This window comes from Martes martes (genome assembly GCF_963455335.1).
Source record: "Martes martes genome assembly, chromosome: 10".
Classification (NCBI taxonomy): domain Eukaryota; kingdom Metazoa; phylum Chordata; class Mammalia; order Carnivora; family Mustelidae; genus Martes; species Martes martes.
In genome coordinates, this window is record NC_137898.1 from 110,740,900 (window position 1) to 110,768,251 (window position 27,352).

The following is a 27,352-nucleotide window of genomic DNA, read 5'->3' on the forward strand; positions in this document are numbered from 1 at the left end:
TACGTCATCCATTAGTTCTGAATTTTAAATTTAAATAGGTTTATATTTAAATTAGGTACATTTGAAATTAAATAATTTCAAGTACATCTGATTCAAGTATGTCTGACTTGTAAGACAGTCCAAATGTTTTGCCTGGAGCAACTCTTTTTATCATTTTGGCGTCATTATCCATCTTCTCCATAATAATGTGTAAGAAAATAGGTGAGCTATTTTATATATCTATATCTATATCTATATCTATATCTATATGGAAAAAATATCTGGCTAAGGTTATACAGACGTTTGGCAAGTTTGCATAAGAACTCCAATCTTTGGGGCGCCTGGGTGGCTCAGTGGGTTAAAGCCTCTGCCTTTGGCCCAGGTCATGATCCCAGAGTCCTGGGATCGAGCCCCGCATCGTTCTCTCTGCTCAGCAGGGAGCTTGCTTCCCCCTTACACTCTCTCTCTGCCTGCCTCTCTGCCTACTTGTGATCTCTGCCTGTCAGATAAACAAATAATATCTTAAAAAATAAAAAAAGAACCTTGTAACTTTGTAACAAAAAAAAGAATAATAACTTTGTAGTTATTGTTCATTTCAGTGTTGGTGCACCCCACACAACTCTCCCATAAGTTCAGATTGTCATGGCCCAGTTTTAGTATTCTGCGGATTCAGCTAGATCATATTTTCCCTTTGCTTTGCCAAACACGCGCACACGCGCATACACCCCTGCCACAGCGGGGATACGGAAGGAACCCCGACCAGGCAGAGTTCTAGGCTTCCTTCTGCTTTTGTGTGACCTTGGTGATGTACCAATTTTGGGGGGCCCGCATTTCCATTTGTTTCTTCTGACTCTGTGGTTCTATTCTAAATCTTGGAACACATTGTACCCTCTAGGCTGATTGTTAGCCTTACCCTAATGTTAGTCTTATAAAGGGCGTCCATCGAAAGTTAAGTCATATTTTATAGTTTAGCTTTACAAGTAGGCACAGGGGCCCTGTACTTTAAACTGTTGCTAAATACTCAGTTTCCGAGATTTACAACTGTCGCAGTGAAAATAGATGACTTCACGTTTGGGGGGACAGCTCTTCTCATCTGATCAATTAGAGTGTGAACTCCCTTGAGTGAAATTAATACAAGGATATCAAGAAAATGTTGACAATAGAACTCTTCATGATCTTACAGTGATGTTATAATTTATATTCTTCTCTCCATAAGCACTACTAGAAATACTTCCACGAACCTAGAAAATGTACAAGTATTTAAAATATAATTAAATACCTACTTCAAAGATGCACAAAACCCACATTCAAACATGACTTCTGATTGAATTAAGTCTCCTGGGATTTCCATCCCTATCATTTCCACAGTGGAGGAGCAGTGTTTCAGAGCAAGAGGGCAGAGGGCATACACAAAACCAAGAGACGCCCCCCAGGTCCACAAAAGCATGCACCTTCTTCTGCTCACTCTGCAGAATGTGGGGACGAAAGGAAAGAACATGAGAAAACAAAATTCTCATCCGTTGTACATATTATAATAGTCTGCCCACGAGCAGCTGATACCAGGCTCATCTTTGCAAAATGCTTTCTCTACTTACGGAGCTTTTTCACACGATGCACTTGATTCTCAGAATAATCCCATGAAGCAAAACAAATGGGTTTATTAGCCTCATTTTACAGTGGAGAGCACTGACATGCAGTGAGGTTAAGTGACTCACTCATGCCCAAGTACTGGTACGGAAATGGCAAGCTTAGGACCCAGGTTTTCTGGTTTTTCGTTAAATATTCTTTCTACCATATCATTTTGGTTTTCAAACAAATGGAGATACTATTTTAACAGTAAAACCATGATTTCAGGAAGGGGGCTGCATTTGGTACCCCTCTGTGATGAGGGATGGTTAAGAGAATGGAAATGTAGGTTATAAAATATGAGTTTGTGATCACAATGTCTCTTCCAGGAGGAGAATTTAATCAATAAATTAAAAATTAGAAAACTGAGAAGTCATTTTGCAGCCCTAACTCATTATTTTATCTTTTTTTTTTTTTAAGATTTTATTTATTTATTTGACAGAGAGAGAGATCACAAGTAGGCAGAGAAGTAGGCGGAAGTGGGGGGGTAGGAGCAGGCTCCCTGCTGAGCAGAGAGTCCGATGTGGGGCTTGATCCCAGGACCCTGAGATCATGACCTGAGCCGAAGGCAGAGGCTTAACCCTCTGAGCCACCCAGGTGCCCTCATTATTTTATCTTTAATTTTACTGAAATACAATTTGAATGCTAAATATATCAAACATCTAACCAATCTTCTTTGTCCAGAAATCTTTCCTATAATTATCTTGTACCAGAAATAGGGAAATTCAGAAACTTATGTGGACAACAAAGCAATTACTAAAAACCTTCCACATTTACTTATATCAATAGTTTTGACAATAGTTCAAGGCAAGTTGTATTTACTTTCTTTGAAAATGCCTGTCATAAATAAATTTGTTTTTCTTGTCTAAACAAGGACAATATACTATAACATCAAAACATAAGCTGATGAATGGTCCTTTGTTTTTATTTTTATAAATATTTGCAATAAAATATTCTGCTTGGATCCTTAGATATCTTTATAAAACATAAGATTATCAGAAGCAGTAAATCAGACAACAAAAAGGAGTATAAAACTTATTTTCTTACATTCAGGCAAATTAAGGGAGGATAAACATTTCAAAGAATGGTTAAAAATGCCGTATCTTATACAAGGAAGTGTTATTTTAGTCCCAGCTGGTGACATGCCTGAGACTGTTTACTTTGTAAGCCAACAGCACACGCTGAAATCCACTTTGCTATTTCGTATCAACAAATCAACTAATGAGAATGCAAAGACTGATACAATCTTTCCGGTCAGACTATATATCCCCCCCCCCCAAAACCCATTTCTAACTGTCAAGAAAAATGAGTAATATGAATATACGTGGACATTCAAGTGAGCTATACACTAACAAAGTGGGAATGGGAGTAATTCTGTAGATGCTCAAGTTTCAAGAAAAAGTTGTCTGCTTTGCCTGATAACTGAGCAACATACCCAGTGTGGTAGTGTGGCAGGGAAGCATAGCGATCTGAATTAAATACCTTCTTCCAAAGGACAGCGAAGGCGGGCGGGAATCCTTCTCGTGACTGTTCTGCTGTTAACGTTGGTACTTATCCTGAGATGACCCCAGTCTCTCCACCGTCGTTCTTTGGCTTGTCTGAAGTCAGCAGAAGCACTCTTTTCTGGGCTTCACTGCCTCCTCGGAAGAATGCACAGTATTTGGAACAAAACCACTTTTAACCCCTTCCCAGCCATCCTGAATACAAATTTCCCCCCTTTTAATAAGCTCATAAATGTCTCTCGTCAAGATCGTGAAGGATTCCTCGACATTTGTGGCGTCTTTGGCGGAGGTTTCTATATACTTCATACCACAGTCTGCGGACAGGTTTTCGGCTTCTTCCCTTGTCACCTGACGTTGCGAAGCCAAGTCACACTTGTGCCCCACCAGCAGAAACACAATCCGAAACGGCTGCACGTGCATTTTTGCCTCCTCCAGCCAATCTTTCACGTGTTCGAAAGATCGTCGGTTGGTGATGTCAAACACCAAAAACCCACCAACTGAGTTGCGGTAGTAAGAGCGCGTTATCGATCTGGAAAATAAGGAGGAAAACGGGTGGTCAAAGGACACGTTCTGCTTCTCCCCTTCCAATGTAGCACCGTAATGGAAGGTGAAGGTAGCTCAATGTGCCTTAACCCGAACTTAGAAATCAAACAGGAAGTGTCTTAAGTGGACAAAAATGCTCTGAAACTAACAGGCGAGCTGGTTTCACCCAAGGACAGAACACCGAAGTGTGGTTATTCTCAAAAGGACAAAAGGACTTACATCGTATGTCATCCCGCACTTACAATGATTCGTTTTTATGTTCGAGTATCGGATAAGAGTAATTATTACATTACTGGGATTAAAACATAGGAATATAGAAAGATTTGGTGAAGTTGCCCAGTTGCAGTGAGGTCCAGCCCACGGAAGCACCAGCTGGAGACCAGAGGAAAGAGGTTGGGTGTCCACTCTTCTCTTTGTCTCGGCCAGACCACGGCTGAGGAGCAGCTGTGTTCCTGTTTCTGGTCATGGCTCCCATCGAGAAGCACCTTTCTAATGGGTTCCACTGGGTTCGGGAAATCCCATTCTCCTTCCTGTCTCTTTAGGCCAGGTGGTGAATGGCTCCTCGTCATTGCTAACTCCGAATGCCTCACCATCCTTTGTTGACGTCGTTCACCTTGTCCGTACTTCCAGACATGGTCACTTCCCACTTCGTTAAACTTTTAGTTAACCCTTCAAATGTGCTGTTTATTTCCTGACCGAACCATGAGGCAAGGTGGCAAGGCCATACTCTTTCTTCTATTTCTTGCCTTTACATGTTATTTTTTCTACCTAGAACGTCTCCTACCCTTTTCTGCCTAGATAACTCCTATTTCTCCTTCAAGAACAAGTTCAAAAGTCATATATATGAGAAGCCTTCCCTGCTCCTGGGCTCTGTCCTCCACCTCTCTTAGGCAATCTTCTTCTACCTCCATTGAGCCTCTGGCATATTGCCATTATGATTATATCCGTTTTCACCATGTGCTGATTGGATTGGCTGGTATGTCTCCCGCTCAACTCAAGGCTCTTGAGGGTCATCTTTTCTCAAGTATCCAACAATCATACTGCCTGGCAAATGACAGATGTCACTTAATATTTGTTATACTGGACTGATTAAGCTTAACGGGGAGGGAAAGTGTTAAGTGTTGTACGAAGCAAAGATGGTCCGTGTCTCAGTTTCTGAGCAGTCAATGATCTTGAATATTGAGATGATCCTTAATGAAGCTCATCTGACCCCCAAAGATCTTTGTGGGGGGGTCCATAGGGCAAAACTGTTACTCTCCCCATCTCTTGTGTACCTTCATGACCCTTACTGCTGAAACCACAGCTCAGTTCAGTGACCCAATACCCCAAACACCATTTGTTGTGGGAGTGTGAAGAAAGTACTTCACCTCTTTTTTCTTTCCCTTTCGTTTGCTTCGCTGCTTCTCCTCAGGATTCTTTTTTTTTTTTTTTTAAGATTTTTATCTATTTATTTGACAGAGAGTGTACAAGCAGGGGGAGCCACAGGCAGAGGCAGAGGGAGAAGCAGGCTCCCCACTGAGCAAGGAGTCCAACTTGGGACTCAATCCCAAGACCCTGGGATCATGACCTGAGCTGAAGGCAGATGCTCAACCGTCTGAGCTAACCAGGGGCTCCAGATTTTTTTTTTTTTTTTAATTTACTTTGGAGAGAGAGAGTGGGCGAGAGAGCAGGAAGAGGGGCAGAAGGAGTGGGAGAGAATCCCCAGCAGACTGCCCTGACGAGGGGCTCGATCTCATAACCCTGAGATCACGACCTCAACTGAAATCAAGAATGAGACGTTTAACTGACTGGGCCATCCAGGCACCCCCTCTTCAGAATTCTTAGTAGAGAGATTCTCAAGGACTACTGCACGATACAGCCACTGACAATAAGAAAAAATCTCCCACCAACTTTGGCAGGCTTCAAATGTAGTTCATTTAAGCTGCTGAACCTAAAAAAAAATTGAAGGATAACTTGTTACTGTTTTGCTAGTTATCTTTATATGTGTGAATTTAGGCAGGCATGCAGGGCCTTAAAAAAAAACGTAATTAAGGCTATGTTATTAGACCAAAAGTTTTAATTTACCCATCACCAATTCCGCATTACTTTTATCCCCCCTATTTAATCTACCATTAGTTTAATTTATAAAGACATACTTTTGTGGTTGAACACTCAATGCCGAACTGCTTTTGTATTAGGCAGAGGCTTGTCTTACACTGTGGGAAATGCCATGTTCTCTAGCCCTTTGTATTTAATTTTGCAAACACGTTGGGAACACAGCTGGCAAGTTATTCTATAGCATGAAATTATAGCAAAATAGATACCATGTACAGTATAAAACAGCCCTTATTAATGATTACTTGGAATAAATGGTCTCAATATGACATCTGTCATTTTTTTAAGGTTTTCTTTTATTTATCTATTTGATAGAGAGAGATCACAAGCAGGCAGAGAGGCAGGCAGAGAGAGAGGGGGGAAGCAGGCTCCCCACCGAGCAGAGAGCCCGATGCGGGGCTCGATCCCAGGACCCTGAGATCATGACCTGAGCCGAAGGCAGAGGCTTAACCCACGGAGCCACCCAGGTACCCCTGTCATTTTCTATATAATAACTTGATCTTCAGGTTCTATGTGTGGGCACGGATATTAGGTTTAGAATTCTGATCTGGTTAGGTTTCAGATTCAGATATGGTTGTCCCGGGGGGACAGGTCTCCCCTAAAACAACTGGGCAACCCTGCTGTCAGTTATTAAGGGGAAGAGCCAGGCCTATAGACTGAACACTGGAACTTGAAAGGCAGGTCTTACAGAAGGGAGATGAGGAGCAACGATGTTTCTTTGGACCTGCTCTCTTGGGTCACAGTGAGGTCTCCAGAAGTTCTCACAAGTGTTATAAGAAGCAGGGTACGGATCCTAAAGAACTACGTAGGTCGGCCTCCCTATAAAGAATTGCAGAGTTGATGATGAGTAGCAGTTCTCTGTAAGCAACAACATCTTGCGGCAGGTTACTTTTAACTATTTCCTTCTGGGCTTTGAAAGTCTCACTGAATGAATGGATGATTTAAAGAAAGGGAAACAAATATTAGGGGAGGGAGGAAATGGAAGGAAGAAAAGAAGAGAAGGAAAGGAGAGAAAAAGGAATGGATTCCAATCTGGTCTCAGGTGTGTTACGAGAACAATTTAGAGTTATGAGGTTACCCTCTGGCAAAACTGGGAAGGGGACATGGCGCCTGCTGAATGCGGCATGATGCTGGTATAATGGGGAAGGTGACTCATGGGGGACAGCTTCAGGGGTACAAGTACTCAGCAGACCCTTGTCCCTCCCAAGAGGAAGATCTGATTTTTTTTTAAGGTTTTATTTTTGGGGCGCCTAGGTGGCTTAGTCGGTTGAGTGTCTGTCTTCGGCTCAGGTCATGATCCCAGGGTCCCGGGATCGAGCCCCAAGGCTGGCACCCCAGTTTGGTTTTGAGTATTAAAGAAACCTACTGGGTCTTATACACCTGAAAGCTACATCGTTAGTGACTGCTCTCCCATATTCAAAGACTTGTCTCCTGGCAGCATGTTTTCCCCTCCTCCTTGCCTTCACTGACACCTGCTGTATGTAATTTCATTTCCCGACCACACAGCTTCCCTGCAGCATGACTGAGTTGCTTTTTCTATAGGATCTGGAGGAGATGGTTTCTGCTTCCCCAATGCCACTTCCAGATAATTCTCTCCCAGCCTGTGTCATAAAACAAACAAACAAAAACCAGAACAAAACAAAACCAAACCAGAAAGAAAAACTCCAAAACCCCAAAACTTCTCTGCTCCTTTGAGGCATATGCCATCTGGCTCTGTCATCTGTTGTCATCAGCCAAGTGCGTGGTCACTCTCCATGTGCTGAAGACATGAGTGCTTTGCTTTGCTTTCCATCTCAATTCCTGTCATTCTGCTCCTGTCACTGGATGGGTTGTCTGCTGTCACCTCTGCTACTCGACTTCCTCTCCTCGTTTCTAAAGAACCATCCCTCTATTCTTCCTTTCTCATCTATTCCCTTTTCATTATCAGAAATTCACTACTTCCAAATCTGCAGATTTACGGCCTACTTTTGATCAAAATCTCACACTCTGCAGCCCATGTTCAGTGACAATTTTAAATCTATATCCACATTTGTAATCTACTGAGTAACTCTATTACTCTCTACCCATTACATCAATACCCTCCTATTTTCACCTCTTTCGTTGTTCTGGGAGACATCACTATTATTGGTCTCTTGGAAATATCTAAATTCCCAAGCTCCTCCCCCACGGCTATACTCATCAGGGAAAATTCGGATCTGGAGCAGTCCAGCATGCCGCTGAATGTTTCCGGGAAAATCACTCAGCCACGCAGGCTGGTGTCCCCATGAATTAATTATAACCAATCCCAAGTAGACATTCACCACCGCCAAGGAATACTGCTGGTATCAGGAGAAACTCTTCTCCCCCTTCCCTCACACTTAGACGACTACTATAGGAAGAAATAGGATTTCCCTTTCAACCTCTTTCTTCCCACAAAAGAGAATGGGAGGAACACTTTGCTCCTCTTATCGGACACCACCATTGAAGGAAAAATGGCGGTCTTTGGTCAGAGTCTGTTTCTCAGGTTGGTAGGCAGAATTAACTGTGTTCAAGGTTAGTAACTCTTTTTTTTTTTTTTAAAGATTTTATTTATTTGTGAGAGAGAGAGAGTACACACAAGCAGGCAGAGAGGCAGGCAGAGAGAGAGGAGGAAGCAGGCTCCCTGCTGAGCAAGGAGCCTGATGCGGGACTCGATCCCAGGACCCCAGGATCACGGCCTGAGCCGAAGGCAGCGGCTTAACCAACTGAGCCACCCAGGCGTCCCTCAAGGTTAGTAACTCTTGCATACCACCCTTCTCCACCTCCTTCCACTTTCTGAGTTCGGGATATTGGTTTGCTGATTGTGAAAGGTAAGCAGGTGCCACGTCCCTGAATATCCAGTGATTCTCAAGTCCCTGGCGCCCATTCTTAGTGAGGAGGTAAGTGGTGGATCTGGTAAAGCCATGAACACGGCCACTGGAGAAACGGGAGAAGTGGCAGAGAGAATGAGGACGTTTGAGGGAAAGAGATACCAGCAGTGCAAAAAAAAAAAAAAAAAAAAAGAAAGGTGCCCAATATTGAGAGCTATTAGCAGTGTGTTCTATTCTCATACCAAGGTCATTAAGATTCTATGAGCACATCGGTGGCTAGAGAAGAGCGGATAAATTAAATATAGACAGATAGATCCATCCCAAGTATAAATCCCACGAAAATACAGCAGTCAGTAATTTCTGTGAAGTTTCTTGGTCGAGGGTGGTCCCTTAATCTGAGGAATGGTGTTAAAACCTCTCCAAAGATGAACTGTGGCATCTTATGCCCGCTACCAAGAAGAAAAAAAGCTTAATACTTGGTGGGTCTTTTTGGATCGTGGAGGACACTTGTGTAATATTTGAAGGTACTTCTCTGACCCATTAAGTCAGAGACCCAAAAGGCTATCAGCTTAATAGGGCGGAAAGCAAGAGAAGCCCCTTCAGCTGGCCCAAGGTACAAGGCACGGAGCTTGGCTGCATGGCCCATGGTCCATCAGATCTGATGGCACCTGCCAGACGTATCCATAGCCGACTGGGATGCTCTGTCAAGCCTGGGGAAGGTTCCACTGGACGATTACAGGAGTGGCATTTTGGAATAAAGTTTTGTTCTCTTTGTCAAGAGCCATTATGCTTTTGAGAACTAGTTCTTGACTCACAACCTGGCTTTGACAGACACTAACTGCCTGGAAGACCAGGCGAGTGTGTAATCTGAGTGCTCCCCGAGGGCTGGGTGCTCCCCGAGCGCTGGGGGTCCTGTTTCAGCAGGCTGGAACATGGTCACCAAGCAGAAGCCGTGTACACAGGCAGGACAGGAGTCCTAGAGTAACAAGGCTCACACACCCAGCACGCCGGGTTTCGCGGGACCCTCTCAACCTGTGGCCTTAGCGGGATTTTCCTATACCTAAAGGGGAGAACGCTCACGTCTGCCTTACAGATGCCTCTGCGCGGCGTGCTGGCCTCAGTCAGCCCCACTCAACAGCGGACTTGAAGTTTCGTGGAAAAGACAGCCCCTCCCATTTGTGGCCATCTTGTGGTACTTTTTCCAGAGAAAGAGATGGAAAGAGGTAGGTGAGGATCTACACCAATTCATAAGCAGAGGCTAAGGGTGTGGGGCTGGGCGTGAGGTATACTGACGGGTCTGGAGCCTGTGAATGCGGGTATTCTATGCGAATCTTCATTCCCCCTCCCCTCTGGGGAGCGTTCCTAATAACCGCTGCAACAAAATACCCTGTCATGTCATTATCAGTCCGTATTTTCACCCCAGTTTAGACTCAAAGCGATCAGGGCACAGAGATGGAGGCAGTGATGGGGCTCGACAAAGACTTTCTCTTGACTGGACTGTCACTGGTCAGAAGTCAGTTTTTCAGCAGCTACTGACACTCTGGGTATGGTATGTTTCTCTGGGGCGATCATCATGGAGGGGACACCAAGGCATCCCCACTGTAACAGACACGGAATCTGGACTCAAACCATGCCAGCCTCCCCATCTGTGAACTTACAGGATCCCTTACACATGGATGTGGCATCCCACACTGTGCTACAGACCAATGATGTCACTTAGCAGAGGTAGAGACAGGGAAATGGGCAGATACCGTGGGATTCGTTGATCTTACCGTGTCACTGTCATCTGGAGGCATCTGGCCCTGCAAAACTGGGGAACGGGTTAAGACTCAGTTACACCTACATTCAGGAGGTAACAGCTTGGAAGATTCCAGCAGGATTCGGAACGTCTGTGTTTTAAACACGTGAGGGACAGAGTAGGAGGTGGTTTTCCTCATAAACAGAGGCTGTGGTTTGGGAGACAAAGGGTGGAAGTCGGATGATGGGGCCTTTCACAATTACACTTAATGAGTCACTACAATTTTTTGTTGCTTCTAATCCCCGTGACTCTGAACTCTGCTGACGTCAGGGTTTTAGTATCCCAGGGAGAAATGCTTTCACCAGAGAACACTGGGATGCGTCTACAGAATTCGCTGACACTGCTGGCTGGTCATTTAGGGCTTCTTATGGCAGTGAGCTGCCTGGTGACAGAGGACGACAGCAGGGTGAGGACCACTCTGGCCTCCTGTGGTTCCCGTTGCCCAGGACTCCTGGGATCTTCTGATTCATTCCAAGCCTGGCCCTTTCAGCTTCCAGTCAAGTCTCTGTGCCTCAGACATGCTTCCAGAAACTTCCGTTTCTTGAGGATTTAGATTTCCTCAAGCCCATTTTGGTGCTGGCAACCAAAGACCAGACAGAGAGAGTCCACATGTATTTTGCAAGAGAAGAATGACAAAACGAAGTCACAAACGTTTTATAACCTTCCACATCCACATGAGGCCAAAACTCGTTCTTTTTTGAAATTGGTAAAAATACAAGAGGTCCATCTCTTGTTTTAAAGTGTAAGCACAATACTGTACACCACATCTCTAGAACTTTCTCATCTTGCATGACCGAAACTTCATACCCAGCGAACTGCAACTCACTTCCTTCTCCCTCCCCCCAGCCCCTGGGAACCACTCTTCTTTCTGGTTCCATGCATCTGATCACTGCAGATGCCTCGCAGATGCAGAATCATGCCGTATTTGTCCTGTAACCGGTTATTTTCACTTAGCATAACGTCCTCAAGATTCACCCATGTTGTCGCCTAGGACGGAATTTCCTTTGTTTAATGGCTGAAAACTATTCAATTTTATGTATATACCACATTTTCTTTCAACCATTCCTTTTTTTTTTTTTTTAAAGATTTTATTTATCCATTTGAGAGACAGAGCAAGAGAGCACAAGCAGGGGGAGTCGGAGAGGGAGAAGCAGACTCCTCATGGAGCAGGGAGCCCGATGCGGGGCTCGAGCCCAGGACCCTGAGACCATGATCCGAGCCAAGGGCAGACGTTTAACTGACTGAGCCGGCCAGGTGCCCCTGCAAGGTTGATTCTTGCACTATTTTTGCTTCAGAAAAGAAAAATAGCCAACTATTTTATGTTAATTTTCCTCTTAATTTTCTTTTTCCTAAAACACTATGTAGACAAGTGATATTGACAGCACCGGGATTGCTGACGTTTACAACGAAGTACTTAATAGAGGAGCAATGCAATCCAGTGTGAATGAAGAGCCTCGGGGAATCTGAAATTTTTTTGACCCACATGACATGTGAGACCGAGATTCTAAAAAATGTAAATATCTCAAATTAAAGAGTTATCTGCTTTCCTGGAGGAAACTGGGAACAAGATGCTGCTGTCATATGAAGGACAAAAGTCCAGAGGTCCTGGAATGCACATGATTATTTCTCTTATATTTATTTAATATAAAATTTTATCTGAAAGTGGCCAGATTATCTAAACCTTTTATGCTATTAATATGAATTTTGTTGGATGTGCACAAGCGTCTTAAAAAAGCGACAAGATACAGAGTACTTGCTGACTTACTTAGGGAAAACAAACCAGGGTGGGGGGATGGGTGAGCCTGGTGGTGGGTATTAAGGAGGGCACGGACTGCACGGAGCACTGGGTGTGGTGTGTAAACAATGAATCTTGGAATACTGAAAAAAAAAAATAAAAAAGTAAAATAAACCAGATGTTCCATCCTGGAAATGCCCTTCTTGTGGCTTTGCCAGTTGTAAAGTAGGCATTTAGAGGATAGACGGACTTTGATGCCAAAGGCTGCTGCCAGTAAGCAGCCTACGAATGCATTAGCCTCGTGACTGCCCTTCTGGAAACAGTCATTGTGTCGATACTGTATTTACCTGTTTCACTTGGTAAAATCACTTGGCTTTGTGATTCGGGCTCTTAGGACAGCCTTCAAGAGACGAAAACACAAGTCAAGAGACGAAAACACAAGTTTCTCCGCTCCTTTTATCATCACTGAGGCTACCAGCCCCTCTCTGCCCTGAGATTCTGAAACGTGGAGCTCACAACTTAGGATATCCTTCTCTATACATGCAAACATTGAAACTCTTTTTCTTTGTGTACTCCCAGGGTCTCTGCATAAAAGATCAAGTCTGTGGTTGCAGAGGCTATCTGCATTACTGACAAAACCTAACGAGCCATAGTCTCTCTCTGACTGTACGTAATTCCCATAACCACCTTCTGTTTTCCTTCTTTGACAGATCCTCACTCGATGACAGTGAGGTCTTTCCAGCTCCTAGAACGCTCTATTCACCTCTTACCTTCTAGTTTCCTCCACAGCACTTAACACCGACACCCTATGTAGTTTTTCCAGCTTATGTGGTTATAGACCGACTCCTCCACTAGCAGAGGAGTTTCACGAAAGCAAGGATTGCTGTCGGTTTTTCTGGACTGCTGTCTCCCCAGTGTCTACCACAGAACTAGGCACGAGCAGCCCTAGCAGTATTTGTAAAGAAACACATCCACAGCCGAGCAAGTTCCTACTGCCAGACTGTGCCAAGGCAGCACGCAAATGCAGAGCAAACGGAAGAACAGAGAAATACCAAAAAGCTTTTCTCCTTTTGCTATTTATATAGCAGGGATTTGCGAAGCCAAAAGGAGAGAAATGGGCTGAATAACTGCATATACTTATAAGCATATAGGTGAAATCATTCACATTTTCTCAAGAACTGCTCTTTTACATTTGGGAGTGATTCAGATTGTACTTTCCAGTGGGTTCTGGAAAGTAGAACAAGTTATGTGTGAAAATCAGAAGAGTTTATTTGGAAATGAATGGGAATGGTTTGTTTCTAGCTTCGCTAATTGTCTGCGAGGTGATGATGACAGGATGCTTATTTTCTATCGGTGTTACCAGAAAACGTATAAAAGACTTCAAGCACGCACTTCCAACGCTTTCTGGCATCCTTCTGTCAAATAAAAATAAGACGATGACCATCTTCTCATGATTATTTTATGTTCCATATAACACAGAGCATTATGTGATCTAACACAACTAAAGAAGTTTTTTGGGGCGCCTGGGTGGCTCAGTGGGTTAAAGCCTCTGCCTTCGGCTCAGGTCATGATCTCAGGGTCCTGGGATCGAGCCCCGCATCGGGCTCTCTGCTCAGCAGGGAGCCTGCTTCCCCCCCCCCCCGCCCCCGCCTCTGCCCACCTCTCTGCCTACTTGTGATCTCTCTCTCTCTCTCTCTGTCAAATAAATAAATAAAATCTTTAAAAAAAGAAAGAATAGTTTTTCTTGGGTTCTAATTCTCCCACCATTTTTGTGACTTATGTCTGTTTCCACACGACTTTCTCTGCGCTGCTCTGTCTCACGTGCTTTTGTGTATAATTTTGTGTATAATTCCCCACATCGCGGAATTGTAACTGATGTGTAGCCTTTTCTCACTTCATTCTGTCTCTGAAGTTATGCGGCTTTCATTTTCAAGGCATTTGAACAGATTACATTCACGTTCTTTTCACTCTTTTTCTGAAAAAGATTTTACTTATTTATTTGAGATGGAGCGAGAGAGAGAGCTCACTCGCACACATGGATGGGGGTGGGGAGAAGAGTGAGGGAGATGGAGAGAAGCAGAGTCCCCCTGAGCACAGAGCCTGATGCGGGGCTCAATCGCACAACTGAGATCATGACCTGAGCCGAAACCAAGAGTCAGTGGCTCCACCGACTGAGCCCCCCAGGTGCCCCTCCTTTTTCTTAAGCTCGTGTTTTCATCAAAGTGCCATGCGTACTTACCACACATCCCCAGTCCCCAACGCCAGTATCATGACATCATAATTTTAGGCAGATCCTTTCTTGGCATTTGTGTTATTCTGATCACAGGCATTCTTTTCATTGCCAAGCCCTGAAGTGAACTGTGACTTCTTCTTTCCTGCACAACCTTTTCTAGGCTTATAATTATCTTGTGTATTCGTAAAGATAGGCCAGGCTTGCTGTAGTAACAAGCCCCCCTCATATGAATGGGAAGAATGATAAAGAATCTGGGCTGATTTTTTTTTTAAGATTTTATTTATTTATTTGACAAAAAGAGAGAGTGCACACACGCAGGGGGAGCCGCAGAGGGAGAGGGAGAAGCAGACTCCCTGCCGAGCAGGGAGCCCAATGCAGGACTCGATCCCAGCCTGGGATCGTGACCTGAGCCAAAGGCAGAAGCTTAACCGACTGAGCCACCCAGGGGTGCACCCAATATTTCTTGCAATCTTACATTGAGACCAAAAGCCCCATGGCCAGAAAATGAGGATGGATCACTTAGTTGCAGGATCTCTCAAGTTGGTATCTTACGTTTCTTCTTTGGGGCTGGTCAGATCCTTCAGAACAAAAATGGTGTCACCAGTGTTTGAAGGTGGGGGGCATTTGCTGACGGCAGCGTTCTGGGAGCTGAGTAGGGGAGAGCCGAGAGAACTAGACTGTATTAGCATCCGACAAGCATGCATTCACTAAACACCCTTACTTTTAATAAGCCAGCCTGACTTCAACTCTGCCTGGTTCTTCCAACTGAAGACTCTTACCTCTTTCCCAAGGATAAATTTCCAGTTTTTGCCAATGTGGGGGGAGAGGATGTTACCTGGTGTGTGGAATGGTGGTAGGGATGGGAGAACCCAGACTTTCTTTTTTTTTTAAGATTTTATTTATTTATTTGACGACAGAGATCACAAGTAGACAGAGAGGCAGGCAGAGAGAGAGGAGGAAACAGGCTCCCTGCTGAGCAGAGAGCCCGACGCGGGGCTCGATCCCAGGATCCTGAGATCATGACCTGAGCCGAAGGCAGAGGCTTAACCCACTGAGCCACCCAGGCGCCCCGAACCCAGAGTTTCTTAACCAGACTGGCAATCAATGATTCTTATTTTCGCACTCTTACTTCCAGAAGTATCTGGGGCTTCGATGGAATATACTGGAATATCCTGGGTTGGTTGTTCACTTCTGTCCTTCTGTTGCCTAGAAGCCCATTTTCTTGAATCTGCTAATTCACTGACCATCCCTCCACCTGCTTTCCTGCTTCCAAAATTTTGGTGCTGTTGTCGCCTTCCCTGACTCTCCTTGTCTGAGGGTTTATGGTTCCAAAACAAAGCGATCCTCATTTAGTGAGAGCTCAGGGAAAAAAGGCTAGAATGGATACAGGTGTTCAATTTGCTATCATTACCGGAAGCCACTTCTTTCTCTACTGTAGTCGGTCCATTTGTTACTTCTCCCTCTACTCACACATCCTTCACATCCCAGCATCAAGGACCAGCCTCTTTGGGATCCATCCTTTGAAATGAGCCCTCGCCCAAGGTACGGAGGATGATGCCTCCCCTTGTTCTGCCACGGGAACTTATTTTTGTACTTATCAGCTCTTACTGCAAAAATTTGATTATTATCTTTCTAGCTACAACTCACTGAGAAAGACAACTGTCTCTCAGGGTGCATTCTTCCTGTCTTCCTTTCCTGGCAGAACTCCCAAGTTTTGGGAGAGACTGTGTTCCCCAGCTCTCTTGCAGTCCTCTATGGTCATGTCACGAAATCCAGATTAATGGGACAGGAGAAGCAGTGTGTGCAGTCTGCCATCCAACCCCTTGGAGAAGCCATTTGCAGTTGGCTTCCTCCCCCTCCTTCCAGCTGACTGGGAAACAGCGAAGACTGAAGAATCCTGGAAGCCGGTCCTGAGGCACAGCCACCCTGATCGTCCACTTTATTATGGGAGGAGCAAAAAGCCCTGCAAAATTTAAGGAGCCAGATTTGGGCAGTCTCTTCGTTCCAGCGGCATAGTCTGTACCGTCGAGGGACAGCATGGACCTTGAAAGTGAGACTATAGCTTACTGATTTTTAGAAAAAATTCTACTTATTCATTTGAGAGAGAGAGAGAGAATCTCAAGCTGGCACCTCCTGAGCGTAGAACCCTATGCGGGGCTTGATCCCACGACCCAAGTTCATGACCTGAGCTGGAACCAAGAGTCGGATGCTTACCTGAGTGAGCCACCCGGGCACCCCCCTCTCCTACTTACGTTTCTACCTGTTATTAGATCGAACGCTGGACAAACAGTTAAGCTGACTCAGTGCCTGGATTTCCACAAGGAAATCATCCTGGTTGATTTCAATTTCTCCAGGACAAAAGGGGACAGCACCGAAGGACTGGAAAGCTACTTTGTGGCAGTTACGAAATCAGAAGACACCAGGGCCAGCATTTGCTGGTAGCTAGCTCTGGGCGGGACCCGAAGCCTCTCCTTGTCTAATGAGGGGGGACCCGTCATACAGGCTTGTCCACAGCAGCGACTGGGCGCAGCAGTGCAGTCACGGAGCACTGCATGGAGGCGGGGGAAGGGTCCGTGCAGCCACAGCTGTCTGCTGCCAGTGATCAGTACTGCTACTGTGTGCAAAGCTACTTCCCCCCTGTTTTCTGAACACAGCTGTAAAATTACGGTTTGCATGGAGCAGGTAACTAACTCGGGTATAGAGAAGTCGGGGGTCGGGGGGAGGTGGCTGTGTGCCCACGGAGTACTTTTCAGGACAGAAACTTCACAGTGTGCAGTAAAAGTCTTTTCCATCACAACAGGAGGCCTGGTGCAGCAGAAAGAGCTCAGAACACAAAGTTAAGAGAACAGGGTCCTTGAGCAAACCACCCAGGAGCTATAACCTCTGGGGCAAGTTAAAGCCATTCTGGACATTAACTGTATTATTAACAACTGGGTCTGCTGTTAGCAGATCCCCTGTCTGTTCTCTCCCGGTCCTGTGGCTACAGTTATTTATGGGCTAAAACGGCCAGTATGCTGACCACAGTGTGGCTGACCCCTGCAGCTTTTTTTTTTTTAAGATTTTATTTATTTATTTATTTACTTACTTATTTGGGAGAGACAGAACATGAGCAGGGGGAACAGAGGGAGAACCAGACTCCCTGTTGAGCATGGAGCCTGATGCGGGGCTCGATCCCAGGGCCCTGAGATCATGACCTGAACCCAAGGCAGACGCTTAACCAGCTGAGTCCCTAGGGGCCCCTCTGTGGCTTCTTTCACGTGTCTGTCCCCCGGCCCCCTTTCTCACTAATTTTCTTTGCTGCCAATGGTTGTCTGCTATACAGCTAACGGCATCTTCTCTCTCACTCGTTTTCACAGTCTATCCATCTACTCTATCAAATCGGTCTTCAATTTCACCTCACATCTGCGTCATTGACATTCGCTTTCCCACGGCCTTTCAACGGTAGCTCTTTCGTACCTAAACAGTCTGAAATTAAGACGTTTCACCCATTTGCTCCTTTACCTTTCTTCCAGTTTCTCTAGTGATTACCACTGGGAGGCTCTGTGTTTAAAACAAAAGCCGAAGGTCCCATGGGATCTGAGTGAAAGTGTGACAAAGGGCTAGAAGTCAGGAAGATCACCTCTTATTTTTGACTGAGGGGACACAAACCGGGGGACTCTGAGGGGGTACTGGATTTTTCCTAAAACATCAAGAGTTTTAAAGGGGAAATCAGATGACATCATACCCAGGAGCACCGGCAAAAAGGGACATGGAGAATCACATGAAAAAAGAAACTGGGAGAGATTCTCAATATATTCCTAAAATTTAAGGAATTGCCCATACTTTTTTTTTTCTTTTTTTGAAGTGTCTCCTAAAGTGCTCCAGCTACCTGCCGACCTACCAGTTCCTAAACTGCTCTGCGTAGAGGCGCCTGGGTGCTCAGTCGGTTAAGTGTCTGCCTTCAGCTCAGGCCATAATTTCGGGGTCCTGGGATCGAGTCCCGCCTTGGGCTCCCTGCTCAGTGGGGAGCTTGCTTCTCCCTCTGCCCGCCGCTCCCCCTCCTGGTGCTTGCTTTCTCTCTTTCTCTCTGACAAACAAATAAAAATCTTAAAAAAAAATAAAATAAAACGCTCTGTGTAAAAGGACTCTGGGTTAGGGAAACACCACATCTATCTTGGGGATTCACAATATGTATTACTATATCCGTAGATTAGAAACTCTGAGAAATCCTGCAACAGCCCAACATTTCCCAAATTATTTGATCAAGGAAACCTCTTCTCAAATTATACCTATTAACATCACTCTGCAAAATGCTACATTGAAGGAAAATAAAGAGGCAATATCTAGAATTTAAGAAATTATCATCTTTTCTTCATCATGCCAGTAAGTTCTTAATATCATCTAACTCCTGTCTGGAGTATGCTTTCTCAATCGTTTCTCAGGGAGGGTGCAGTTTGGGTCCCATACCGTTCTCTCATATTTCTGATGCGGGAATCTGTTATTAAGGCTGTCCCTAAGCCTTGCGTGAAGCTGTAGCCCAGTAAGTCCTACAAAAAGGAAATATATTTACAAAGACTTAAAAATCAGAAGGAAGGGGCGCCCGGGTGGCTCAGTGGGTTAAGCCTCTGCCTTCGGCTCAGGTTATGATCCCAGCGTCCTGGGATCGAGCCCCGCATCAGGCTCTCTGCTCAGTGGGGAGCCTGCTTTCCCCTCTCTCTCTGCCTGCCTCTCTGCCTACTTGTGATCTCTCTCTCTGTCAAATAAATAAATAAAATCATAAAAAAAAATCAGAAGGAAAACCACTTTTAACATTCTTAGTACAGCAAGATAATTTAAAAAGAAACCATACCCAATCATATAAAAATTAGAAAAAAAAAATATTAGTAAGGCTAAAGGGCGTGCAGCTCTTGATCTCAGGGGCCGTGAGTTCGAGCCCCACGTTGGGTGTAGAGATAACTAAACAATAAATAAATGAATTAAAAAAAAAAACAGGCATAGAGAAAGATCACATTTTGCCAAGAAAAGTCACTGGTGACCTTCTGAGCATGGCTCTGACAAGACATTTCGCACATGACTTCCAACTCACTCACCACGTAAGTGACATAGAAACAAGCCCAAGAGGAGTCTCAGCTCCCTTGCTGGTGCAGACGCTCTGGAAAACAGCGTGGAGGTGCCTCAAGAAGTTGAAAATAGAGCTACCCTAGGACCCAGCAATCGCACTACTGAGTATTTACCCCAAAGATGCAAATGTAGTGATCCGAAGGGGCACGTGCATCCAAACGTTATTAGCAGCAATGTCCACAGTAGCCAGACAACGGAAAGAACCTAGAAGTCCATAAACACATGAATGGATAAAGAAGATGCGGTACAATGGAATACTATGTAGCCATCAAAAACCCCCCAAATCTTGCCATTTGCAATGACGTGGATGGAACTAGAGGGTTAATATTATGCTAACCAAAATAAGTCAATCAGAGAAAGACAATCATCATTCAATCTCACTGACAGGTGGTATTTAAGAAACAAGGCAGAGGATCCTAGGGTAAGGGAGGAAAAAAATGAAACACGACGAAACCAGAAAGGGAGACAAACCTTAAGAGACTCTTGGTCTCAGGAAACAAACTGAGAGTTGCTGGAGGGGAGGGAGGTGGGAGGAATGGGGTAGCGGGGTGATGGACATTGGGGAGGGTATGTACTATGATGAGGGCTGTGAATTGTGTAAGACTGATGAATCCCAGACCTGTACCCCTGAAACAAATAATACATTACGTGTTAATAAAAAATAATAATAAAATAAAATAAATAAAATCTTTAAAAAAGAAGTCTCTGCCCCTTTACCTCAGTATTTTGTTGGCACTGAGTTATTTTGATGGCTTCTTTGTACCCTTGCTACTGATACAAGCTGATGGTCTTAAAGACTTTCTGCCAGTAAAGCAGTTATTGGACTTAGCAAGTTGTTCCTAAATCGCTACCATAGGAAGAAAAACAGAATAACTTTACTACACTTCAGAATGTTCAAGAGAACACTGTTAAGATTTTAAGCCAAACTAAAATAATATGCGAGCTAGCCATCAATGTTTGCTTAGTCACACTTATGTATAGAACTGCTCACCTGTATTTCGAAACTCTTTTACAGCTTCAGCTAGAAACATACTTATACATTTAGAACATACTTTGACCTTTGCTTCATGTTTTTCTGGGACTCTTGAAGGTTAGACCAGTATTTTATTACATAGTAATAGTACATTTATTACATTCCTTTCAGAAAACAGTGATTTTTACCCGAATGAGATGTTTCGTGATAAGCCAGGTAGAGTGTGTGGGGTAGCAATTTTCATTTACTTTTATTTTTAATTTTTTAAAAAAATATTTATTTATTTGAGAGTGGGAGTGAGCATAAGCGCTGGGCTGGGCAAAGGGAGGGGGAGGGGCAGAAGGAGGGGGAGGGGCAGAGGTAGGGGGAGAGGCAGAGGGAGAGGGAGAAGCAGGATCCCTGCTAAGCAGAGAGCCCCATGCAGGGCCCCATCCCAGGATCCCAGGATCATGACCTGAGCCACCCAGGCACCCTGACAGCACAAATAATTTTAACCAAGACATTATTTTATCTGATGACTCAACACAAATAGAGCATCGCTTTTACTGCTTCTAAAAACCTGGACCAACAGGAGACTGTCATGACTATGGCACTTAATTGCGGACAACTTCTGCTCCGTGACACATGCAGTTATGAACCCACTGAACCAGGATTGGAAAATCTTTTTCTCTTGAAGACTATGAACGGCAATCAAGAGGGAAGGAATCAAAACCAAAACAAAGCAATTTAGTTTGGGCATCTAAAACGTTCTCTTAACGGGTACCTGGGGTGACTCAGGGGGTCAAGCATCTGACTCTTGGTTTTGGCTCAGATCACGATCTCATGGGACAGGGAATCAGGCCCTGTATGGGGCTCCTCCCTCAGCAGGGAGTCTGCCTGAGGACTCCCCCTCTCCCTCCCCCTCAGCCCCTCCCCCGACTCATGGGCCTGCACTCTCTCTCTCAAATAAATCAATAAATAAAATTTTTAAATAAATAAATAAAGTCTCTTAAAGAGAAACAAAGGTTCACCTTGTTTGCTTTTAAAATTAAAAACAAATGGGCGCCTGGGTGGCTCAGTGGGTTAAGCCTCTGCCTTCCGCTCAGGTCATGATCTCAGGGTTCTGGGATCGAGTCCCACATCGGGCTCTCTGCTCAGCAGAGAGCCTGCTTCCTCCTCTCTCTCTGCCTGCCTCTCTGCCTACTTGTGATCTCTATCAAATAAATAAATAAAATCTTTAAAAAAAATTAAAAACAAAGAACATAAGTTAAGCCACTTTAATTTTTTTTATCTTTTTAAAATTTAAATTCAAGAATTAACATATCATGTCTTATTGGTTTCAGAGGCAAATTAAGCCGCATTTAAACATTGTTCACGTGCGTATTTTGAAGGGAGGGAGGCAGCACAGATGCAAGGGAGCCAGTGGGACAGAGAAAATGAAATGAGAGTAAGAGACACGCTTCGGTGAGAAGGAAGGAGAGAGAAAGATGGAGGGTGGGAGGAAAGGGGAGAGGGACGGACAGGAGAGGGTAGCAGAAAAATAAGCCGCTGAAGGAGAGGCAGGACACCAGAGGAAGAGAAAGATCCAGAGAAGAGGTGCTACAGAAAAAGAGACGACAAGGCACGTGGAGGGCGGGGCGAGGCTCAGAACGTTCCATGGGTTGGGTGGAGGCCCCCCGCAGATGCTGGGGGCCAGTGGAGGCCAGGGCTAACCCTCAGCAGCACGGACTACTTAACACCCTTTGCTAACTGGCTGGTAAAGGAACATCAGAAGGTCCTCCATCGCTCTACAGCACGGAAGTTCAGGTTCTGCTCCAAGGATGTGACTACAGGAGCTCATCAGTGGAGCCTCTCTGGGGTTACACTCCTTCGAACACAAGTTAGCGTAAATTTTTACATTTTAAAAATAAAATTTGAGACATGGTTTAATCAAAGTTAAACGGGCTTCTTTGCTGCATGACTTCTGATAGCCTTTGATATCAGTTTCTAAGAGAGTGGTACATGGAGTACAGGGATTCCCAAATTTAGCTGGGCACAGAATTCCTTGTTAAAAAAGAATCACAAGGGATAACTGTTCGGCAGGACACACTCTGAGAAGCACTCTACCAGGAGGATCCTATTCTCTTTATAGCTAGCTTTATAATCACTCGCTGTAACCATAACACCCCAAAGATCAGACAACAAGAAATAAAATAAATTAAAAAAAAAGAAATAAAATAAATTAAAAAAAAAAGAAATAAAATAAAATAAAATCTGGACTGAAGCCGTGAAGTTTCCTATCCCTACAAGCCAACGTAGCTATTTCTTTATCTCGTTTTATCTTCATATTGCTTTAAGCGCTTTCCATGGGAAGTTCAACATTTTTATCCTTATAATTGACGCTTTCCATACTTCTAGCACCTTCTAATATTTACCTTTATTAACACTGTGTTATAGGATAGTCTTGCCTCCTTTCCTGCTAAACTTTGTCCACCGTGATGATTAAAATTTGAAAGTGGTGTTTGCTAGTTTCCCTGCAAAACCCACAAAGCCAGACCGACCTTCCCTTCTTCATGGGCACATACATGGTGGCTCAGCCTAACTGTGGTCTTGTAACTAATTTCTTCTCAGAGAACTTAGAGCTGAAGTGATCTGTACCACGGGGGTCTCTCACTTGCTTAAGAAGAAATTGCTGGGACACGTGGGTGGCTGGCCCAGTCGCTGGAGCGTGCAACTCTTGATCTTGGGGTTGTGAATTCAAGCCCCATATTAGGCACGGAGCCTACTTTAACCCACTGAGCCACCCAGGTGCCCCCGGATCCTACTTTAAAAAAAAAAAAAAAAAAAAAGGAACATTGTTTGATTTAGAGTTTTGTTTTCTTTTCTCCCTCCCTCGTGCCGGAACACAGTGTTCACAAAGATGATAATATCTTAGGACTGGCAGAAAATTCAAAAGAATGGTACCCAAATGATGGCTCAGAGCAGAGCCCCTCCACCAACACAGACCAATTACCTTGAGACTTACACACAAGAGAAATAAATTTTCATCTTTAACGAAGGGACTGTAATTTTGACTCTCCTTAATACAGTAATTTGACATTTATTGTCATTAACACAGTGTTAATAAGAATATTACAATTTATGGTACACTCACATATGTTATTTTTGTAAGCCCATTTTTGCTTTGATTTTTTTGTTCCTTCTCACTTTTTGCAAGTAATTATGTCTTCTAGCATGTGTTAATCTGAACATTGAAAATTAAGGCTTTATGTGTCGATTATATCTCAAGCTAGGGGGAAGAAAACTAAGGCTAAGTATGGCAATAAATATCAGCTCATTATTTTGTTCTGTTTTCTTAATGCTTTCAAGCTACACCCTGAGTTATCTAAAGAAGAGTCCTTTTTGGGGTGCCTGAGTGGCTCAGTGGGTTAAAGCCTCTGCCTTTGGCTCAGGTTGTGGTCTCGGGGTCCTGAGATCGAGCCCTGCATCAGGCTCTCTGCTCGGCAGGGAGCCTGCGGAATTCCCCCTCTCTCTCTGCCTGCCTCTCTGCCTACTTGTGATCTCTCTGTCAAATAAATAAACAAAATCTTAAAAAAAAAAAAAGAAGATTCCTTTTTGCTAATTTATATCCAATCAATAATAAACCTTCAAATATAAAATTTCCCATGAATTCCTAATGATATGATATGGCTAATATGTTCATGAACTCCAGTACCTTGCTATGAAATAAAATGTATAGGATATTTACTATTCAAAATGTATCTGTTTTCTTAGATAAAGATACAGAATGATTTAACAATGGTTGTTTTATATGGTGAAAAATTCTGCTAAACAGAAAAGCAAGTATTTGGAGGTAGCTACTGAAATACATATGTATTTATGAATATATCTTTGGTAAAGAGCCAGACAAAACAAAGCATGACTCATTGTCAGTAAACATTCCCTAAATGTCCTTGTATTATTATGGGAGAGGTACTGTCTGGTTTTAATAATGTATATACAATGAATTACTATTTACATGTGCTCAAAGGCATTAAAAAACAATGATCTATTTAGCAGAAAGGACTTTAAACTCTAACAAATTAATTATCCTTAACTATCTTGTCAATAAGTTGAGGGGCAACTTTTTAGGAAATGATTAAAGACAATAAGATTTTACTACTCAGGTTTCTTGTAGTTGCAACTCACTAGTTTTTAGGAGTTTAAGGCATAAAGAATATGTTTTTATTATATTCATTTCAGAGGGTAAAGCAAGAGCTATTAGTAAATGCTTTTTTTTTGGACCCCAAAATATCTAAAGTTTCATCTCTGACTGAGATGCCAAGGACAGAAATTTGCAATCAGTCTTAATGACAGTAAAACTGGAAGGTGCCTCGGTAGCTCAGTCGTTAAGCCTCTGCCTTCAGCTTGGGTCTTGATCTCAGGGTCCTGGGATACAGTCCCCCATGGGACTCCCTGCTCAGTGGGGAGTCTGCTTCTCCCTCTCCCACTCCCTCTGCTTGTGTTCCCTCTCCCGTTTTCTGTCAAATAAATAAATAAAAATCTTAAAAACAAATGGTAAAACTGGAAGGAATCTTAAGAGATCTAAATGACCCTATTTTACAGATGAGGAATCAGATGTCTGAAACCTTAACTAAAAAAAGGATTCCCAAAAAGGAAAAACAAAATTCTTCACGGAACTCTAATTCAAACAGGAAGCTTTAACATCTCTCTGAAAGGTGGGTCCTACCATCTTTTCCTTTCATACACAGGAGAAAACTAAGGTCTGAGCAAGTTGAGCGGTTCACTTATCATCTGTCTGAATCCGCGTGTAGCTGGGAATGGAAGCCAGAACTTTAAAAGTTGGAACATCCTCTATCACAGAAGAGGCCAATCTCATTGGAAAGGGACTGGCTGGGGCTGGTGAGGGGAAGCCACGTTTGGGAAGTCCCCTCATGGACTACTGCGTTTCACAAGCAGAGTACTTGCTAAAGATTGCAAAATGCTTGCTTAAGGGAGTTACAGGTGACAGAGCAATCTTAAAAAAAAAAAACAACAACAACAAAAACAAAAAAACCACAATCCAAAACATTACAATATATCAAATTTCCTACCTTCCTCTAAAAAAAAAAGTGTCCTCAACTCCTAGAACTTCAAAATATGCTTTACTATGCGGTTCAGCCTTAAACATCCAGGAAATGCGAACGAATTACATTTAATTCTGATTTGTGTAACCTGAGTTGTCTTTGCAAAATCGTTCCTTCAGGGTCTCGGTGAACATTAGAATGAGACTCTTCCTTTGGATCCCTCTTTCTCTACGCAGAACGCATTTTCTGATGTATTAGCAGCCTGGAACGTTAGGCAGCCATTATAAATACCATAAAGGAAAAGTTCGTTACAAAAATCTCAAGTGTGTCTCTCTCCTCTCCGCTAAACCACCAATGATGACCAACTTCTAAAGACAACTCAGCCCTTTCGGAACAAAACAAGGACCCCCCCCCAACCCCCCGCGCTGTGCCTGTGTCCCCGATGTTCCATCCAGCTGCTACCCAAGACACATTCCCACGGGTCACATGGCCCAGCATTTCTGATGACCACATTCGGGGCCGCGAGGTGTTCCAACCATTCCCGCATCCCCCTCCCTCGCCGTACGGTGCCCAGTGAGCTCAGGCAGCGGGCCGGGCAGGAGCGGCGCTCGCCGTCCAGCCGGAGGGATCCGTCACCAACGTGGGAACCCCACTCTGCAGCTCCCCCGGCCGCACCGAGCGGGGCGCAGACAGGGGGATCGGAAGCGGGGGGCGGGTCCGGGTGTGCGCAGCGAAGGGCGCCGAGTTTGGGGAGCAGGCGGCAGGGGAAGGGGTGCCGAAGAGTTGGGGATCCCAACACCCGCAGGGGCAGAGAGCGCGGGGCAAGAGGGGGGGGGTCCGCGACGGGGGACCCCTCCCCGCTTCAGGAGGGCAAGGCGGGGCGCAGGAAATGGGCGCCAAAGAAAGAAGTGAGAGATCGCGGAGGAGGAAGTCGTCCCTGGAAGAGGAGGGGCGAAGGGGAAGCGAGGCCGGAGTGTTTGCACTTTCGAGAGGGAAGGGCCAGGGCCGCCTCCGAGCAGGGCGGGGGCGGCCCCCGGGGGGCGCGGGGTCCCCGCGGCCCTACCTGAAGCGCTCCTGCCCCGCCGTGTCCCACAGCTGCAGCTTGATCCGCTTGCCCGGCTCGATCTCCAGCAGGCGGGAGAAGAAGTCCACGCCGACCGTGGGGTCGCAGGCGGGGGCGCGCAGCCCGGGGAAGCGGCCCTGGGTGAAGCGGTGCAGGAGGCACGACTTGCCCACCGTGGAGTCCCCGATCACGATGAGGCGGAACTGGTAGATCCAGATGGTCTCCATCGCTCACGGGCCCCCGCGGGCTCGGGGGCCGCCCCACCCGCCCTGCCGCCGCGGGGCAAGTTCGGCGGCGGGAACTGTCCCTTCAGCACCGCCCGGGCGTCCGCCCGCCGGCTTCCAGCATATTCCTGCGACTGCGGCCGCCGCCTGGTCCCCGCCCTCTCCGGAGGGAGGGGCGGGACCCGGCCGGGGCGGGGGCGGGGCCTCGGGCCAGGGGGCGGGGCGGGGGCCGCGGCGCCGTGGGGCGGGGAGGGAGGACCTCCCGGGCCGGCTGCGCGCGACTCCCGCCGCCGCCCTCGGTCAATCTTCCTCCCACAGCGCTCACTGGGCGCCGCCGGGCAGGTGGGTGTGGCGAGAGGCCGTGACGGCAGAGGCAGCCAATGAAGAGGAAGCGGGGGCTCCCCTCCGCCAGGGTCAGCCAATGAAAAGTGAGAACCGTTTTCTTGCGGGGGGGGAGGGGGCGGGCTCGTCGGAGTCGGGGTGGGCTCCTGCGAGTCGCGGAGGCCGACACGGGGGTCGCGGCCGCTGCGCGTTCGTCCGTGGACGGGTGCGGCCCTGGGAGCTCTGCCCCTTCCCGGACTGCCGCAGGTCCCAGCTGGCGGCGTCCTGCGGTGTAGCCTTGCTCGGCGC

At 45.4% G+C, this 27,352-nt stretch overlaps 1 protein-coding gene across 1 annotated transcript; it reads right to left on the bottom strand.

Annotated features, from left to right (window-relative positions):
* Positions 1-2,506: 2,506 nt before the first annotated feature.
* Positions 2,507-26,860, bottom strand: RAB39A (RAB39A, member RAS oncogene family). Its single transcript, XM_080817528.1, has 2 exons — positions 26,499-26,860; positions 2,507-3,636 (listed from the first exon to the last, which is right to left on the bottom strand). Exons 1-2 carry the CDS (start codon positions 26,723-26,725, stop codon positions 3,210-3,212), a joined length of 654 nt encoding a protein of 217 aa, XP_080673654.1. The 5' UTR covers positions 26,726-26,860; the 3' UTR covers positions 2,507-3,209.
* Between the last annotated feature and the right edge of the window lie 492 nt (positions 26,861-27,352).